Source organism: Trifolium pratense, linkage group LG2 (genome assembly GCF_020283565.1).
Source record: "Trifolium pratense cultivar HEN17-A07 linkage group LG2, ARS_RC_1.1, whole genome shotgun sequence".
In the NCBI taxonomy this organism is placed as follows: Eukaryota; Viridiplantae; Streptophyta; class Magnoliopsida; order Fabales; family Fabaceae; genus Trifolium; species Trifolium pratense.
In genome coordinates this window covers 37,176,033-37,197,252 of record NC_060060.1, presented here as the reverse complement: position 1 = coordinate 37,197,252, position 21,220 = coordinate 37,176,033, and the positions used below count along the sequence as shown (strand labels likewise).

The 21,220-nt window shown below is 32.9% G+C and overlaps 2 protein-coding genes across 2 annotated transcripts; both read right to left on the bottom strand.

Annotated features, from left to right (window-relative positions):
• Positions 1–1,565: 1,565 nt before the first annotated feature.
• Positions 1,566–2,420, bottom strand: LOC123908403 (probable calcium-binding protein CML46). The gene has a single exon (XM_045959023.1). The coding sequence runs from the start codon at positions 2,189–2,191 to the stop codon at positions 1,622–1,624; it is 570 nt and encodes a 189-aa protein (XP_045814979.1). The 5' UTR covers positions 2,192–2,420; the 3' UTR covers positions 1,566–1,621.
• Positions 2,421–9,605: 7,185 nt separating this feature from the next.
• On the bottom strand, positions 9,606–18,303 carry LOC123909722 (putative inactive cadmium/zinc-transporting ATPase HMA3). The gene is made up of 10 exons (XM_045960605.1): positions 17,889–18,303; positions 17,475–17,723; positions 15,977–16,234; positions 13,765–13,862; positions 13,262–13,517; positions 12,843–12,980; positions 12,409–12,736; positions 11,934–12,136; positions 11,598–11,803; positions 9,606–11,263 (listed from the first exon to the last, which is right to left on the bottom strand). The coding sequence occupies exons 2-10, from the start codon at positions 17,680–17,682 to the stop codon at positions 9,779–9,781; spliced, it is 3,180 nt and encodes a 1,059-aa protein (XP_045816561.1). The 5' UTR covers positions 17,683–17,723; positions 17,889–18,303; the 3' UTR covers positions 9,606–9,778.
• Between the last annotated feature and the right edge of the window lie 2,917 nt (positions 18,304–21,220).

The following is a 21,220-nucleotide window of genomic DNA, read 5'->3' as shown; positions in this document are numbered from 1 at the left end:
TGCCATATCAGAAGAATGGGGTATGAAAACCATTAATGGGTTCCTGTTTGGTTTATATTCTGTTTTATTCTATTCCCACAACAACAGTAAATGAATGAATCAACATTAAGGTATGGGAAGAGATATTGGCTAATGTTGACTATGTCTCGTATTCGGTTATAAGTCGGCAGACGCGGGAAGACACTCCAGTGTAACATAGTGGACCGAGTGGACCGTAGTTATTTAGTACTATGCAACTCTAATTCATTGCATAATAGAAAAGTACTCCGTAAATCAGCCACTTTGCACTCGGATACGAAGGCACAATAGACCGAATTATATGTGATCACTGATTAATCGTTGTGTTATTGTGTGTTATCTTTTTACTATAGAACCAAATTTGCTATTATAAGAGCTGATAAGTCAACTTGTTTGATTTGATTCCAAACAAGAAGAACGATTTTGGATAAGGAGCAGCATGGGGAAAAGTTCATAGCCACGTCGCGTCAATGTGTTAAAAGTTAAGGATTCCAACCATCCACAGTCCATCTATGCTTATAAATTGGCCACAATGTGATGCTCAATATCATAATACATGCTAACCAGTAAGTGTGGTTGAAATTGAATGGTGTTTGCAGGTTGTTCTCTCTGAAAGTGTCTGTTATGAAGGGTAGAGAGAGTAGATTTGAGTCAGGATGGCTTGCCGGCATGCATATCGATGTATAAAGGTGTTGCTAGCAGGCCATCTTGTCTCACATTTGCTCACTTTCCTTATTAGACCATTATTGTATTTGATTAGCAATAATCATATTTGATTAGTCATTATTGTATTTGATTAGTCATAATTGTATAGGAAACTCTCTTTGTATATAATCTATCACAAGATAATGGAAAGGACAAGGCCTATTATTCTAACATTCCTCTTATATTAGACTTTTAACAGATCTTAATTAAATGTATCATATCATCATGTTTGCAGTAATATGCATAAAACATACAGATCCTTACTATGGTAATCTGAAAGTTTGAAATGTTTTGACATAGTTGTTTTTTAATCAATATATACATTTAACAATTAGAGAACCTTAAAAATGTAGGACTTTGATACAACATCAATAATACTAACCTAATTTCTTTTGTAATATTTTGAAATATATGTTGCTGATAAGTTGTTAATTTCTCCCTCTGCATGAACCATGTTGCTGATAAGTTGTTAATTTTTGTTTTTTTAGACTTCATACAAGTCTGTTTCAGTCTGCATTTTATATGCATGTGCTTCTCATTGTCTTTGTACTCCCTCCCTTCTTTTGACTCTTCTCTACCTACTTGGCTTGACTTTTGTACTCTTATAGAATAGAATATTCATCTACTTCAATTTTCACTTTGTATATTCAATATTTAACACATGTTAGTATCCGAAACCGATACAATACTTATGCATATAGTATGCTTCAATTACTTATATTTTCTTAAGTTATTACTGGTGTCCGTGTTTGTTTCAGTGCGTCATAGACAAAATCATCCAAAGCAAATTTCTTTGAATAAGATGCTACTTGGGGGAAACAATAATTTTGAAGAAATCAACATAAAAAACAGATAAATGCCTTTAATTATATTATCATTAAACAAAGGAACAAACAAACTAACAGAAGTGATTTCTCATAATATTTACAAACTCAAAGAAATCAATTCTTCCATCATGATTTTCATCAAAATGCTTGATCATCTTTTGACAGTTCTCAAATTTTGATCCTTCTTTCAATCCTAAAATAACAAGAACTCTTTGTAACTCCATTGCATCAATAAAACCATCTTTGTTCTCATCAAAAACATCAAAAGCTTGCTTCACTTCATCCAAACTTGGCTCATTCTCCTCAAACACTTCACAAAGCTCCTTAGAACCATACTTTTCATTAAGTTCCTCACTTTCTGAGTTGCAAACAAATCCCATTTTTTCCATCACCATTTTAACTTCATCTCTTTCAATGATGCCAGCATTTGACTCATTAGATTCTGTAACCTTCTTCTCCTCTCTTACCTCTGACTCTGAGCTACCATATTGAAAGTGGCAAAGAAGGAAAGAGAAAAAACTTGAGAAGAAGATGTAGATTTTGTTGAAAAATGTTAAGTATAGGAAAAGGTCTATGAAACCAAACAAGGGAGAAGAAGTTGAGTTCTTGTTACTCTGTGATGTCTCCTCTGCAAAAACCATGGTTGTTAAGTTATTTTTTAGACTATAAAGATGAGAAAACTTGTTATTATGGTTTAAAAGGGTGGATGAATGGATGGTTATATAATTCAAAAGTTGTAACTTGGAATATTGGAGAAGCTAAATTGGTCATCTTGGAAAGGGGGAGGAAGGTGCATGGATGAGAAGTGGAGGAAGGAATATGCTATAATAATAATAATATTATGAAACTATGGTTATTTTCTTGACAACATCAAAGGAAATTTCCTAAGCATGTATGAAATTTATCTCTGATGGCTATTTCATCCATGTTGCCTCAAGAGTAAGACTACTAAGGATATATGTTCAGTATCACGGTGGATATGTCAGAATTACGATGATCAGCTATGATTTCTTAAAACTATAAAATGTACTTTTTGCAAAATTAGAGTAGATCGATCATTGTGATTCTGATGCATTTACCGTGATATCAAATATAGGTTAAAACTTTAACTTTAAGGCCTCTAAAAAAATTATTAAATTTTATTGGTAAATAGACGAAATGACAATAGTTATTAAAAATTCACATACAATTAAAAAAAATCAAAATTTAAGTCCGACATCAGACTTAATAATTGTTAAACTAAAATTTGTGTACAATTTATCATAAGTCTATTAAAAATTATTTGGACTGCATTGTGTTTTATGGTCATTGTCATCAATGCATTTGTTATTACATTGTGTGTTTCATGGTCATTGTCATCAATGTATTTCTTTTTTATGTGACTTTCTTGGACAGATTTAGTGGTCAATGAGATATGCAAACAGACAAAATTTTCAGTACTTTCCTAGAAGGGACTGAGCACTGAGATTTGGGCTACCTAACATTTAATATTGTCTATGTTTCACACCAAATCATCAACTCCTTATACTATACTAAGGAGCAACTCTTAAGTAAAGAGAAATTGATTAGAGGCTTCTTATTGTAAGCAAAAATTAACACATAGATTTTTCAGATTTCCATTCTCAAAAAAAAAAAAAAAAAGCTTTTCAAATTGTAATAAGAGTATTTTTTTTTTGGATTATAAATTTAATAAGAGTATTGCTTTCAGAAAAACTTGTAATAAGAGTATTTAACTGTTTTTATTTTATTAGTCAAAAAAGAAGTGCAATCCATTGTATAATGTTACATGTAGTTTAAGTATAATGTTATTGATTTTAAAACTGATATGATAAGAGTAACAAATATTGATAACAATATCAACAATATGCAAGAGAGACATTCTAAAAAAATATTCATGTCTGCTACTTAAGTAGCGGACATTCTAAAAAACACTATACCTTCATAATGTCCGCTACTTAAGTAGCGGACGACATTTTTTAAAAATTTTCATTTTTATAACGTCTGCTACTTACTTAAGTAGCGGAAGGATAAAATGAAAAAGGTGTAGGGTTTGCGAGTAACTAGTAAGGTGGCAAAAGTCAATTTCCAAGAGCAAATTATCATGATTTTTTAATATATGTTTATGGTGGGCTTTTTGAGCTGGCCCAAACCAATTACACTCGTGGCCTAATATCATCACTAATTAAGACATTTTTAAATAGCGGACACCCCAAAAACACTCTATTTTTATAACGACTGCTGCTTCAGTAGCGGACAATATTTTTAAAAAATTCTCATCTTTATAACATCCGCTATTTAAGTAGCGGAAAAGTTAAACGAAAACGCGTAGGAAATCTGCTCATTCTTAATCTCTCACTAAGTTAAATCTGATTTAGATCGGCTTGACGAAAATCTCAAGCATTAAATATATGACCGAAGAATTGCAAATTTTGAAACCGAAAAAAATGTATAAAAATTGTCCTCCTTTGTCAGTTTCAACTCTGTTGAATGTTTTCATCTTCTCTCCCCTCCATGTCATTTTCAACGCAATGTTAAACATGCCATTGGCCTGTTTTTTGCTATTGAGAGTCCATTCAACTCCACCATTGCTCTTGGTCTAAGAATTATGCAAGAGAGAAGGAGGGATGCATAAGCCTTCACGACCTAAGCTCTTGGAGGGGATTATTCAACTTATTTTCTTATAATTTTTAACATCCATATTTTTTTATTCTTCTATATAAAGTGTTGATAAAATATATGAATAATTAGTTTGATGCCCTAGAAAATATTTAACAAATATTAAAAATAAGCTATATAATGCATAAACAGTTGTACTCTAGTCCGACCCAAGAATTTTGGGTACCATGGGTGAATAAAAAAATCGACGCCCTAATAATGTTTTAAAGAGAAATTTTACGTGAACACAAATAATTTTTTTTTTTTTTGAAGTGTAAAACACAAATAATGTTCAACATTATATTTATATATACAATTTGAATATAATTTTTTTTTGGGCTAAATTGTACTTTTGACCTCCTATATTTTAGAAACTTGCAATTTTGTCCCACTATGTTTCAAAATAGCAGTTCTACCCCCTTATGTTTACCCCTTTTTGCAAAAGGTCAATTTTGACCAAGTCAACGCTGATGTGACAAGTCACTTAAGTGACTCAGCTGCCACATCAGCTTTTTTTTCTCACTTATTATTAATAAAAAAAAAAGAAAAGAAAGAAGTCACGTGAGTTCTGATTTTGTTGAGTTTTCCTGTGTATTTTGGAGGGTAACGGGCTTTGGGGTGGGGTTTTGTATTGGTGTTGTTATTGGATTGATGTTTTCTCTCCCCACCCCCCGTGTTTCTTTTATACCCCCTGAATTTCCAATTTTACCCTTGCAAAAAACTTCGGTTTATAGAAATCGAAGTTTTTTTTGCCTTGAAAACCGAAATTTACTTTGAATTTGTACTAGAAAAAATTCAGTTTCTGCGAACCGAAGTTTTTTGCAAGGGCAAAATCGGAATATTGGGGGGTATAAAAGAATCACGGGGGTGGGGAGAGAAAACATCTATTGGTTTTGTAGTAGAGCCTTCCTTTCCTTTGTATCCTATTTCCAAGTACACCTTGTACTTGTTTTAATGAAAAATGGAAGGCAAGAAAATAAAAAAGGAAATTCTGTAATTTATTATAGAGTCATATGAGTCTATAAGTGTTTCTTTAATAGCCATTAGATCAAAATAATAAAATCAAGAGATATTAACGAGTGTAACTTTTTTAAAAGGCTTAAATGTAGTTTTATCGCCCCTGTTTTGATTAAATCGGAATTTTACCCCCTGTTTTAAAACGCGGATTTTTACCCCCCTGTTTTGTATTTTTTTGGATTTTGCCCCCCCGTAAAATTCTGCTTTCGAGTCACAACTTCAAAGCGTCGCACACAACTCAATTTGGATCAATAATTCACCAAACATATACCGAAATGACCGTAATCAAGTTATCTTTTCACAGAATCAAACCTCACTAAATTTGGAGTTACAAATATAGATTAATTACCGTTTTAGTGAAGGTCTGTCCCCCAAAATTCTGCACAAAATCTGCTTTCGAGTCACAACTTCAAAACTTCGCACAGAATTCCATTTGGATCCATAATTCACCAAACTGGTACCGAAATGACCGAAATAGAGTTTGTTTTGATCTTTCCTTTTTAAAATTGCACCGGTGTAATTTGATCCTTCCTATTTTCCAGTCATAGGAATACTCGTGCATCTTAAAAAGCTTGTGCCATCATGTAATTTTAGTAAAAAAAAAATTGACAATTATATTGTTGTCATGTCACTCACGGCAAGTTCTAACATGCACAAGTGAACCATATGGTGCACGGTGCACAAATTAGCGTTTTCATTATATCGAATAAGAATTTTATAAAATTCACCGTTGGATTGAAAGTTTATATCGTATAGATCATTCATAAAAAAATTTAAAAATCATTTGATATGTTATTGAGACTCGTAAAGATTAACGGTATTTAATAAAAATTTATAAACCGTTAATTTTGACGGTTTATAAATTTTACAAATTTATATTATATAGATCATTCATAAAAAAATTTAAAAATAATTTGATATGTTATTGAGACTCGTAAAGATTAACGGTATTTAATAAAAATTTATAAACCGTTAATTTTGACGGGTCTCAATAACATATCAAATGATTTTCAATTTTTTCAAAAAAAAATTATGAATAATCTATATGATATAAACTTTCAATCCAACGATAAATTTTGTAAAATTTATATTCGATATAATAAAAACACTAACTTGTGCACCATGCACCATATGGTGCATTTGTGCATGTTAGCCAAATTCTTCACTCATATATGTTGCTATCTTTTTCCCCTTTTACAAGCTATAACCTTACCTTACCTCAAAAAAAAATATGCATGTTATAGCTTGGTGCATGTTAGCCAAATTCTTCACTCAAAAAAAAAAAAAATGCAATTACCTTACCTCAATAATATATAAGAATCACATGCAAAGCTGAAAGCATCATTTCGTGGTAACATATGCGTCGCTTTCCTCGTAATTCAAATTCTACTGTATTGAATTGACACAAAGCTTTTTTTCTTTTAAGTGTAATATCTCCATTTATTTACAAGAAAAAGTAAATTAAATTAAAGTAACTTAAATCAATTATAACACATCTTGTAAAAAGAATTACTATAACACATACCAACATATAGAGCCCGGTCCAAACATAAATTATCAATGGGGTTAACGTATTTGGTTCAAAAACTAAATTATATTAAATTTAGTAAAAAGTTATACTACAAATTTGTTGTAGTAACTAAATTTTAAAAAAAATAAAAAATAGTCTATCATACATGCATTTGTTAAAAATGAGCTAAAATTATATAATTATTAGTTATTCTAAGAATATTTTTTTCTATAAAAGTTATAAGATGATCATTTAATTATTGATCAATTATTTTGTTTCAAATTATCAGTAAATCATAATTTAACAAAAAAAAGGTAGTTTATTGATATGGTATGGTATATATGATTGGCAATGGTAACTGAATCACATAGCAACATTATTTTAGTTGAGAGGCTGAAAATTCAAGATGAGTCCTCGGAAGATCACATGAAAAGGAAAAAGTAAAATGTAGCCAAGAACAACTTGCCGGCATATGAGCATGACATAAATATATTTCCGGCAAGTCATCCTTGGCTGCACTCCACTTTCTGCTTCTTCGTGTGAGTTGAGAGAACCTTATAGCTAGTATGTCTCAAAAAATAATACATACATACATGTTGTAGTTGTTGTAGTGAAGCAGTATTAGGTTGGTTGAGTGGGTGTGGTGTGGTGAACTTGTGTATATATATATATATAGGCATAGCTACACAAAATAAATAAATAAATAGAATAAAATGGAATTTGGATTAAGACACTTGAATTGAATGATCCGTTCGGTACCTCTCAATCTCATGCTCATTCTGACTCACCGACTTACATACATTCCTAAATAAACAAACACTGACAGATAAGGAAAACAGACACGCGCTACTTTTCTTCACTATCCACGTTAATACATACTAACCCTCTCTAAGCAATGCTGAAAAGTCTGGACCAATTTTGCAATTTTATGGGGTATTTGATGGCTAATGTCACCGTGGACAAGTGATTTATCGAATATGAATTTTACGAAATTCACTGTTTGATTGAAAATTTATATCGTCAATGATCAATGTTCGTCAAGTCGTCAATGATCTTGTTGAACTCCGAAAGTTGCCCCACCACAGGCTTGTTCTCCACCATTCGAAAGAAAAACAACCGTTCTTTCAGACACTGCTTATGTGCCAAAGATTTCGTCATATACAACGCATTCAGCTTGGTCTACATGGCCGTCGCAGTTTTTTCTTTAGCTACTTCCCTCAACACATTATTCGTGAGGCACAAGATAATGACACTCAAAGTCTTATCATTCATCTCGCTCTTTTCTGCGTTCGAGAGAGTATTTGGCATATTCGATATGCCCAACAATGCTTCGACACACTTTTGTTGTGTTAATATTGCCCGTACCTTCACCTTCCACAAACCGAAGTCAATTTTACCGGTGAACTTCTCAATCTCCCACTTAGAACTCATGATACTTAATTCGTTTGATCCTTTGCCCCGCGGTGGGCGCCAATTGTTGTGAATTCGAATTGAATCACACCAATAATCTTGATGTGTGGAGCAAATCGAATAAGCAATCAAAACGTGGAAATAGCAATAATAATCACGAACAAAAGATAAGCGATAAAACTGTAAAGAACACGAAGCAAATGTTTACCCAGTTCAGTCAAAACCGACCTACTCTGGGGGAGAGAGACTCTTCGTTCCACTATCGATAGAAAACTTTATTACAACAAGATTCAATACAAAAGAGTTGCAAGAATTAGACTTCAACCCTAATTCTACCTTTTCCCAAATCTCTTCCCGTGATCAAGAGATTTAATCAATATAAGTGTTTCCCAAGGTGATAGAATGATTCCTCAACCCTAGAGTCTTCCCAAGATGATCTCTTTTAACCCTAGCCGTATTGTTGGCCTTAGAAACTCTAAAATCCTTGTACAAATATCAGAAAAACATGTTGTATTTATAAACCTGCGAAATTTTCACCTGAGGCACGAGAATTTCTACCTGAGGCACGAGTTTTTTCCGCCTGATGCGCAGATACAGAAACTAGCCCCTTTTTTCTGCTTCACAATTTCGCCCGGGGCGCCAAAACAGTAGTTTTTGCTGTTTTTCCACGTTTTCAAGACAATTCCCAACAAAAGATATAATGACGAGGCCATGAAACAGCCGCTCTAGCATGCTTATGAGCAACCGAGTTCGCTTGTCGCTTAATAAACTTCACCTAAAAGTTTGAACATAAAGACAATACATTCTTAATCATTACAATTAAATAGCTAAATTCAGCGATGACATTGACTCGACGACGGGTTGCATCCGCAACACTTTTGGAGTCGATTTCAAAAATGACATTTGTTAGGCATATGCATTCCATTTCGTTCATAGCATCAAGTAAAGTCATAGTCTCTCCTTCAATGATAGAGCAATTACCATAGAGGTTCCTGCCACTACAAAACGACCATCATGATCACGAACACACCACCCTAAACTTGTCTTTCCTTCCACATTGTGAAATCCCGTTGCATTTAAACCAATCAAAACTTGGTTTATGCCACTGTGTTTGCTGCTGTCCTATTTCCTTCTCTTCATTCCATGCACAATTATTTCTATTGTTCCAAATAACCCACATCAACATAGCAATTTTTCCGGCCATCTCTTTCTCCTTATGACAAGGGACATGCATACAAACCCGGCGTTTTCTGCCATGCTGTGATGCGTTCATGAACACAACAAATTCCTCGTCGATTAGCTGACAAAGGACTATGCGGCCATTTTTTACACATAAAATGAGAAAAATTAAACAAACTAAACAAACCATTAGGAACCTTTAGCTCCAAAATAAATAAAGGCAAGATTCACTAACTTAGGAACCTTTACCTTAAAAACTACCTTGTCACAACTCACAAGTGCTATAGCAAGATCAAGCAAGATGTTGCCTATATAATATAACCAGTTACAGTTATTGATTTAAAGCTTTACATTTTTGTTATTCCATATATCAAGATAATCTGCTAAACATTCATTTGCATTTTTCACAAACAAGATTGCCGACTATGTTGCTTTTGGTTGTTGGAGTCAGCTACACCTATTCTGTAACTATTTCTGATAAACCTCCTACAAAACTACCAGCTCCTGGATGTCCATGCCTGCCACAGCATTCCTTCATGTAACTCTTGCAACATCCAGCAACTTCTCTTTTGTCGAAACTAATACAAGCATGCATAATTGATGTTTCGATCGATTCCTTTGAAGAACACTCATTCTTGCAACATGAACTAACTTCTTTCTCATTCAAAACCTCACAGCCACCACACTCAACAGGTAAAATCTCACATGGTTTGGAGCAGTCTTTACAGGAATCTTTTTGTTTGTCTTCCAAACTTGAACAACCGTGCTTCGGAGCTGATTCAACGTGCTCAGTTATGATGTCGATGGATATTTCATCTGTCTCGTGCTCCTTAAAATCAGAATGACAACCTGATTTTTTATGATGAATGTCATGAATGGTTCCGTGGTCGTGTAGATTTTCACAACCATGGTTCGAGTGGCAATGCTTAATAAATTGTTGGCTTTCTTTTTCATCACAGGAATGGATATGACATGGAGAACCAAGTGAAGTGCTATCATGTGTAATCATGTCAATATTTTGGTTGTGGCAGTGTTTTTCCCCATGTGACTTATGTGCCAAACAATTGCCATGACTGTGTACTGATGCCGCACCGGTATCTTCGGCATTTAGAGCCACATTGTGTGAATCTGAACAACACTTGTTTTCAATATCATGCTTCTGGACTACATCTTGACTCTTGTCACATTTTCCATGATGACAGTGATCTGATTCATGTAATTCATCGCTTCCTTTACATTGATCATGATTCTCCATGTTTTTGAGATGATCAACATTTCCACTTAAACTTGGATTTGAAGTGCAGGGTGGATTCTTTGAGGAACATGACTGGGAGGCACACTTCTGGGGCTCAGCCTTTTCTGAGCAACAATGCTTATGGCTATGACGTTGATGTTGATGCTGATGCTGATGATGATGTTGATGATGATGATGATGATGAGAGGATCCACTGTTAGTGTCACCACAACCATTTTTGTGGTTATGATGAGTTGACGATTTACAACTTTGTCCTCCATGCTTGTGTTTTTTTCGCAAAAGTAACATGCTGTTTAAGATTACCGCCAGACATGTTCCAACATCAGCAAGAACTGCTGCCCAAACAATTGGGTGACCAGCAATTGCCAAGGCAAGGATTGCAACCTTAGTGATCACGGACAATATAATGTTCTCTATCACCTTCCTTCTAGATTTTCTCGCAAGCTTAATTGCTTCTGGGATTTTTCTGAGGTCATTCGACATAAGAATGATGTCCCCAGTTTCGGTTGCTAATGCCGAACCTGAAATTCCCATTGATATTCCGATATCAGCCAAAGCTAATGCCGGCGCATCATTGATACCATCTCCTAGCATGGCTGTTGGGCCTTCTCTTTTAAATTCTGAGATGATTTTTACCTTTCCCTCCGGTAAAAGTTCTGCATGGACTACCTCAAGGACATTACCTAACTGTAGATGAAACAACACTTGCCATTAGAATTTAACTTGTCCATGAGAAGTAAATCATATACCTAACTTTAATTCATCTTTCACAACACTAAAATTCATTTCGTTTGAGAATATAGAATCTCATATTTGAATATAGCCATAGATAGTTCGAAATTGGGGTCTCAACTACATCAGCAAAATGAAGGTTTTAGAGGTTTTCGCAACAGCACCACAACCCCAATTGCGGCCACATCAGCCACATTTTACCGTAATATCAAGGTTCCCAGCACCTCAACCTAAATTTAGAACCAAAAGGCCTATATTATATTCATGAGAGCCCTATGACATCACTTACCTGTTCCTGTGCTTGCATCGCAGCTGATTGGCAATCTCCGGTGAGCATTGCGGTTTTGATTCCCATCAACTTTAGCTGCCATATTGCCTCCTGAACCCCTGATCGACAAGCATCAGATAGAGAGAAAATTCCAACTGGGGTTGATCCTGAGTATATGTAACCAATAGTCTTTCCTCCTTGAACTTCACCTTCTAACCTCGGAACAACTACATAAAACCAAACACAGTGGACTTTTTACTCAGTTTAAAAAAAAAAAAAAAAACAATGTTACATTACACTTCAATTTCAATTATAGCCTCAAACAGGTAATGTCACCATAGAAAAGAGCTTTCTCACCTGTTTCAGACCCTACTCTTGTGGCGATTTTTTTGTTTCCAATGTAGAGAACTCTGTCATCAATTTTTCCACAGATTCCTTCTCCGGGAAAATTTTCAAATTCCGTCACCTTTTCTGGATTTGGTTCAATAGAGAGAGACCTTCCATGGTCAACAACTGCTTCTGCCAATGGATGGCTTGACTTGCTCTCAATGCTTGACACCCTGAAAAGTTATGTTTGTTAATCTCTCATTTTTTTAATCTTAAAATTCAACTATCTACTTAATCCATATTCAAAGAGAAATGTTTTTTGACCTCGAAATTTTGATATCGAATACGGTGTTCTTCGGTTTTTGTGCTTATTTTTAAAATATGTGCAAGTTGTAGAAGACAACAAGTAAGAAAAAATAGATATAAACACATACGATGTCTGTATTTTGATATTCAAATAACACAACTATATTAAAAAATAGGCATAAGAAATTTTCTTCCTCACCAGTAAATTAATGTGTTCAAATCAATGTCATCTGAAAGAGATTGAAAATTTGTGACCACAAATTCACCCTTTGTTATGGTACCAGTTTTGTCAAAAGCCATGATTTTAATTTTGGCCAATGTTTCAAGAGAATCACCCCCTTTGATGAGAAGACCAGATGTAGCAGCTTTGGTATAAGCACAAAAAGTTGCAACTGGTGTTGAAAGTACAAGTGCACATGGACATGCACTTACTAAAACAACTAGTGCAAAGTGAAGCCAATATTTTTCATTATGTACTTTTAACACAATTGGAACCACTGCTACAAGACTTGATATCACTACAACAGCTGAAAATAATACCACAAAACAATAAGGCCATTGCAGAAAAAATCAAGTTTACTATTAAGCTCTATTTATGTTTCTTAATGCAGGTAAAATTAATCTTTGACTAACCTGGAGTATAAAACTTGGCAAACTTGTCTATCAATCTCTGAGTGCTAGTTTTGCTGTTTTGAGCTTCTTCCACTAACTTTGCCATTTTAGCCACCACACAATCTTCAGCTAATGCAGTAGTCTTCACACTAATATAACCTTTTAACCAATAAAAAAAAGCAGATTAACTTCCCTAAATCAGTCTAAGAAATAGAAATTTACATCTCTAACCTACTATGAAGCACAAACACTCTTCAGATTAGGTGTGTCCAGTCCCGATGTCAGACACCGACACATATGATTACATTGAATTATGTCTTCTTTTTTTTAGAATTATTATTGGTGTCGACACGTCAGTATCTGTGTCGTGCCCGATACCTGTGTCTGTGTCCGTGTTTCATAGTCTCTAACTCTTGTGCCATTGGAGACTAGAAATTTACCATTTAAATTGATTGTGCCAGCCCATACAGTAGAATCTTTTTGTTTAGCTACAGGGAATGATTCTCCAGTCAATGTTTTCTCATCAACTTCACAGTTACCATCTAAAACAACTCCATCAATAGGTATAACCTCTCCTGCTTTAACTGCTAAAACTGTGTTTACTTTCACCTCATCAACATCTACAAGCTCTCCTGTTTCAGCTATCACTGCTTTTTGTGGAGCAATGCTCATCAACGACGACATCACTGCATTTGCCTGAAATATACACACACTTTGCAATGTTACAAGTTGTACATCATTTACTGTTAGAATTGAAACAGGTACCCTGTTTCTCTGTTCTTGACTTCTTATGCAAGCAACAGGTAAATAAGTTTTTTTTCTTTCCTTTTTCAGTTCAGATTGTTTCTAGTTAGTCCACTTAAAGTGTATGAAGTCAACGCATTTTGTTTCTAGATTAATAATTCAGGATTAATTGTTAAGCATGAAATTAATAAATTAAGACCTTGTGGCTAGCCCTTGACTCTAGCCATTCTGCAATTGAGAAGAGGAAAACAATGGTGCCTGCTTCCAAATAATCTTCCATAGAGATTGTGCCAATAACTGTCAAATTAAAAATAAAAATAAAGTCAATGGAGCCGCGCATCACATATGAATAATGAGTAGATCTTTTACGCTTCTTCTGTGGTGCCAAGAATCGGACCAATGTCACATAGTTCAAAGATTGTTTTTTCCACTAAGTGATCTACCGCGACACTTAGCATAAGTAGATGTTTTAACAATAGTGACAACTCATGTAACCTAGACTTTCATTGATATAGTATCCAACATTTACTCATTTGATGTCACATTTTTCATATTTAATGGTTTTGTAAGTGAATTTAAATGTTGAGTTGATTTTGCCTTGTGATTCTTTAGTGATAAGAAGAAAATTATGCAACTTACCAGTAGTTAGTAGTTCTCTACAATCTCTTTAGGAGTGTGACCAAGGCCAAAAGTTGGTTAGGGACCTAACTCTCATGGCATGAATAAGTTCTTACCTAACTTGAGTTAGCCACATAAAGTTAAAAATATATTCGGTAAACTCATTTTGTTAAAAATGTGAAGCATGAGTGCTCAATCTGCAAACTATTTGGTTGTTTTTCTTCTTCAAAATAAGTATATCAATATATAAGTTGCTAACGAGTGTTTCCGGAACATTTTAATAAAAATTAGTAGATCAAACTCAGGACCTTATTCATACTGTATTATCCAAACCTCTCACCGTTAGACTAAACCTAGTGGTTTAATAATAATAAATTTACAAAAATATTTTTTGAAAATAAAATAACCAAAGAAATAGCTTATACACAAAATGCTTATATGATACTAATAAGAACTTATATTAAAAAAATTAAAGTATACTACTTATATATATATATATATATATATATATATATATATATATATATATATATATATATATATATATATATATATGCACTGTTAATTAATTACTACTATTAATTAAATTTGAATTATTTTGCAGTGGTAAGAATTAGTTGTCATATTTGATTCGTTTGGTACTCATTTTCCATTCCATGCCACAAATATCACAAGAAAACTTTACATATCTTTGTTCCTTTCAAAGAAATAAAAGTTTATATCTCTCTTCACAATTCACATGTTTGTTTATATAGGAGTACAGTGTAGCTAAAGAGGTCAAGTTTGTCGCTTTCACGTAAACTAATAAACTCAACACAAAATATTACGTCCAGTTGTGAACATCAAACATTAAATTTGGGATAGAATACAAATTTGGGATAGCCACTAATTATTTATCATCCTATTCGCATGCCAAGAGAAAATATGGCCACATATTTTGCAAAATTATAATTTTTTTAAAATAAAAATAATATTATTTTTTTTGAAAACTCGGTATCCAACCTTATGACTAACTAATCCGATGGGACCAATCTCATCATCCACTTGCGGGGATCCCATTTAAAGCCAGAGTTTTTTTTTTTTCTCTGTATGGAGTAGTCCACCAAAATTGGCATCGGAAGGAATCAAAGCTAAGACCTTGAGAGAAACATACGCCAAGGATCCAAGTCAACACCACTAGGTCAGGCCATGTGAGTTATACTTATTTTTTTATTAAAAGAGTCTATAACATTTTTCACATATAATGATAAGAAAAGTTAATTAATATATTTAATATGTATATTTTATGTATAAATTTATATTACTAACATCATATCTATATTTTCTATCAAATATTAATTTGATATATTTAAAAAATATTTGTCAAAGCAATAAGTTGCCTCTTGATCGTTAGTTTTGTCATATTATTTGTCGTATTATATCATTATCACATCAAATAGTATTCTCAATTTTTTTACATAAATAAATATTCTCGATTTAAATGCTACTACTAACTATTACTAGGAATAAGAAAGAAAAAAAGTCTTTTGTCCCCATGCAAAAGGCACACAGAAAAGGACACATAATTAGTCACGGTGCAATAATATTGTACTACTACTTAATATACTATTAAGAAAATGAATGCAAATAAAATCGAGTTTAATTATTTTACACTATCAGTGTAAAATTATTTTAATGTGTTGCCATGTTATTTAGTTAATGTGACATTTATGGATTTTAAAATATATTATATAATGTGTCAATATATTATTAGATGACAGGATATATATATAAATTGAATTCAATAAAATTACCTGCTATGATGACAAGAATGTTAATGTCAAATCTAAGGTTCCTTATGGACACAAAAGCTTTCAAGATGATCGGAAGTGCACCGGCAGCAACAGCACCAAGAGCAAGATATTTGAAAGGTGGATACACAAATTTAAGAAATGAAAGTGCAAGTAACAATCCAGAAGTAACTGAATAAATACTTGGCCATTTCTTTTTGTGTTTTTCATTTCCATATACTCTAATATTTGCCTCTAGTCTTGCTTGATTCAATGCCTTAACTGCATATGTGTCCCCACAAAAGTCATATAATCAATCAATACACTTTTTACTTATTTTGACCATTTTTTAATGCGCTTTTGCAATGCAAAATTTTTTTTGTAAAGCAAAACCAAAACTTTATTCACATCTTAGTGCACATATGATGTGGGCTACTCCTTTTTCCACAAACTATAATGTAACTAACGACCGACATTTCTATTATGCAATATATTTTTTATACGTAGATCAAGTGACAAATATCATTTAAAATTTACACACACATAAACATAATTATGAGATTTCAGTTTAAACATACTCTGGTGAAAATGTTAAACCTAACAATATTGACATTATTCGTTAAATTAGTCCGACAATAAAAAAAAAATATCTTAGTAAATATGACTAGTTATTGCAAGAATAATTATTGAGAGAATTTATGATAAAGTATGCAAGAATAATAATATTTCGTGGTTTTACATCACTTTCATGCATTATTTCATCAATCTTTATCTTTGTGTCCAACAAGTGAGAGAGTTAAAGGAAGGAAAGGAGTAGTTCCATTCTAAGTCTAACGTGAACATAATAAGCTTTGTTCACATTTATAACACTATAGTTACTTTTATTTTAATATTAATTAATACTTTAAAACGTTATCCCGTAATAACTTTGTATGGCAATACACACATCTTTAACATCAACACGTTACTTGACAAGCAAAAAAGAAACTCTATGAAAATAGAAATCTTATTTCATTGGAGAAAAATTAAAAAGATTACAAAGTGCGTTACAAAGCAAAAGCCACCCTTTTTTGTCCTAACATTTTTCATCACCACTAAAGAAATATTGTTTAGTAAAATAATTTATTAATTATATTATAAAAAAATTATTTGTCTAAATTTACTACTAAAAATTAATAAAAAATTCTCTAAATGTGAAAGTTAGGCAATAGCACTAGCTATCTCGCATGGCACCAATGTGGTCCAAAAATTTTATTATAAGAAAAATAGCAATCCAATATCAACATTTGAACAACTCCATAAAACAAATGTTGCCAATTTTAGATTAATTTGATTATATCTGCAAAACCATGTGATAAAAACGCTTTTTGGGTGACACAAACATGATTTTTCACAAGGTTAGTACTATGTAACATATGAATGAGGAATGCACAATCTAAAATATACAAAGCATGTATGTTAAAATGAAAACAGGGGAGAAACAGGGGTGAAACAGGGGAGAAACAGGGGAAAGTAAAATTACCAATTTGGAGTTGAGAAATGAGATTTGAGTCATGAACAACGATGACAGTTCTTGAAGGTACGATGACAGAAACCTCTTTGATTCCTTGGAGAGGTTTAAGGATGTTTTCAATCAGAGGAACCTCTGAAGAACAACATAAACCAACCACATCAAAGTAGCTTTTTTGTAGCTTTTTTCCTTCCTTGCTTTTCTCTTCAACAGAAGACATCACTTTTTCTTTTTTTTTCTACAAACCCTTTTATCAAAATCCTATATTTATCAAAATTTAGATCATCTAATTAGACCCAAATGAAAATAATTTAGATTATGTTTAAGAAAACTGTTACAAAAGAAAGAAACTAAGAACAAACAGGGGTGAAACAGGGGAGAAAGGTAAAAGAATGAAAATTGAGGTTAAGAGTGTGGGAAAATTACCTTGTTAAAGAAGTTAGAAGAGAGATCAAGATAGGGATAGGTGGTAGCGGTAATGGTAAGAGGCGGTGATAGAAGAGACGTTTAAGTAGGCAGCGTATGTGAGTGGAGGTGGGGTATATATAGAAAGGGAAAGAATTGTTTTCTAGAGATAGGACCCAATTCTACAAATTCTTAACTTTTTTGTTTACCATGTTATAATAAATAAATAAATGTCCAAACTCCGGCATTATTATTTAGCGGTGACTAATCTCTAATTGTCGGGAAAAAATTAGATACGACTTTGTTAAAAGGTCTAAGATTATTTTTAAAGAAAAAAAAGAAAGAAAATCTAAAATTATGAATTGGGATCTTTTCATTTCTTAAAGAATAAGTTTGGTTATTGTCATATATATGCTCACGAGACAATCACAGATACGTTGTAAAAGTTGTAATTGTAACGGTAGCATATTTCTTATTTTTATCCGAACACAAACACCCCATGTTTTCTGTTAAATGGAATCCAACGATGGAAACCATTTCATTTATTTGTTTGTGAAACTGTAGTTCGTTACAAATAGGAGTGTTGTTTCTAAAATAAATAAAAATGGAATATATATATAGGGGTTTTCTAACTTAGACCCTAGTTAGGTCTAAGTTAGCAAGGTGCACCTTTTGAGTTGGACCAAAATACCAATTCTTTTAATTTTTGAAAGAATAGAGCAACAGGGGCATTTCTGTAATTTTACATAAAAAAAAAAATAACAACACGCGCCCCACCTTCTTAAACAATTAATAGACGTGGATCCAGTGTCGCGCGCGTACGGAAGGACCATGGTTACAGACCGTTGATTTCCATCAGACACCCAAGATGTGATCTCATTAAGACTGTCTGATCAATCAGACAGCCCAGATCATCCTGATCTATCTGATCATCTTGTCTGCGCCACACTAGATTATATGCTGGAGAGAGAAAATTTTGCTTTTGAAAAAGGCAGCCACGTGTCAGCATATGAATGGGTCTGCGTGATTTTTTTCATTTTATACTTTAAACTCGATTATTTCGTCGTAAATTAATTTTTTATTTTTTATTTTTTATACCAAAATTCATAATTTTTTTTTCTCTACAAATAGAGACTTGGTTCGTTTGATTTGGACACCGAAAAAAAAACGCAATTTTTCACTACTTTAAACTCGATTATTTCGTCGTAAATTAATTTTTTATTTTTTATTTTTTATACCAAAATTCATAATTTTTTTTTTCCTACAAATAGAGACTTGGTTCGTTTGATTTGGACACCGAAATCCTTCTGAAACCATTTATATGGTAGAATGGTTTCAGAGAGTTGTAATCTGAAACCATTTTGCTGGTAAAATGGTTTCAGAAGCAAATAACTAATAATCAACTTACTGAAACCATTTTACCAGCAAAATGGTTTCAGATTACAACTCTCTGAAACCATTCTACCAGATAAATGGTTTCAGAAGCAAACACAATTAATAAATTACTCACTGAAACCATTTTGCTGGTAGAATGATTTCAGTAAGTTGATTATTAGTTATTTGCTTCTGAAACCATTTAGCTTGTAGAATGGTTTCAGAGAGTTGTAATCTGAAACCATTTTGCTGGTAAAATGGTTTCAGAAGCAAATAACTAATAATCAACTTACTGAAACCATTTTACCAGCAAAATGGTTTCAGATTACAACTCTCTGAAACCATTCTACCAGATAAATGGTTTCAGAAGCAAACACAATTAATAAATTACTCACTGAAACCATTTTGCTAGTAGAATGGTTTCAGTAAGTTGATTATTAGTTATTTGCTTCTGAAACCATTTAGCTTGTAGAATGGTTGCACATAGTTGTATTCTGAAACCATTTTACTGGTAGAATGGTTTCAGTGAGTAATTTATTAATTGTGTTTGCTTCTGAAACCATTTATCTGGTAGAATGGTTTCAGAGAGTTGTAATCTGAAACCATTTTACTGGTAAAATGGTTTCAGTAAGTTGATTATTAGTTATTTGCTTCTGAAACCATTTAGCTTGTAGAATGGTTTCAGAGATTTGTACTCCGAAACCATTTTTCTGGTAGAATGGTTTCAGTGAGTTGATGTAAGGTAGTGAAAAATGAGATTAAGTTAGTGAAAAATTGGGTTTTTTTTTCTGTGTCCAAATCAAACGAACCAAGTCTCTATTTGTAGAGAAAAAAAAATTATGAATTTTGGTATAAAAAATAAAAAATAAAAAATTAATTTACGACGAAATAATCGAGTTTAAAGTAGTGAAAAATTGCGTTTTTTTTTCGGTGTCCAAATCAAACAAACCAAGTCTCTATTTGTAGAGAAAAAAAAATTATGAATTTTGGTATAAAAATTAAAAAATAAAAAATTAATTTACGACGAAATAATCGAGTTTAAAGTATTAAATGGAAAAAAATTAACGCAGCCAATCATTGTGTGACACGTGGCCTGCCTTTTCAAAAAGCTTTCTCTCTCCGCGTCATCCTGTCCACCACGCGCACCTGTCGGCGCGTGTCATGCACGCGCGTGATTTTTGTCAAATGAGAAGCTGCCACGTGTCCTGGGGGGGGAAAAAAAGAAGTGGGGGCGCGTGTACTGTTGCATAAAATTACAGAAATGCCCCTGTTGCTCTATTCTTCCAAAAAATTAAAAAATGGGTATTTTTGTCCAACTCAAAAGGTGCACCTTGCTAATTTAGACCCAACTGGGTCTAAGTTAGCAGCCCCCATATATATATATATATATATATATATGGGTAATGCTAATACACACCCATCCAAAATTTAGAAGGTGTGTATTAGCATAGTGCACCCTTTGTATTTTGACTAAAAACTCACACTATTCCTTGGAAATTCAGAACAGTAAATGGGTGTTAGGGTAATTTTCTTAAAAAAAAAAAACTTTAATTTCTCTCTCTTGATATTAATGAATCACCATCTTTGTTTTTTAAGAATTATAAGCAGAAAATCATGTTTGTTCATCCACCATTGTTGTTGGATTGTCCTATTTAAATACTAAATAAATCGTCATTTTAGAAGCTTCACCTATACCTCTTGATTGTTCAGATGCAATTGAAGATAAAAATAAGGACCGATTCATAACCATTTGATATAATGTCCTTTGAACATAGTAAGACTTAAATTTTATACCAATTCATCTTCTAAAAGTATGAAATTTTAAGGAGGTGAACAAATTTAATGACCAATAATGCTTTGTGAATTGGGAAAAAACTGAAATGGTACCAGTTTTTAAAGATTAAACAAGAGTATAGATGCTTTCAAAAGTGTGAGCGCTGAGTACAAGGATTATTTGCAGCCACGAGAAACCAGTAAAT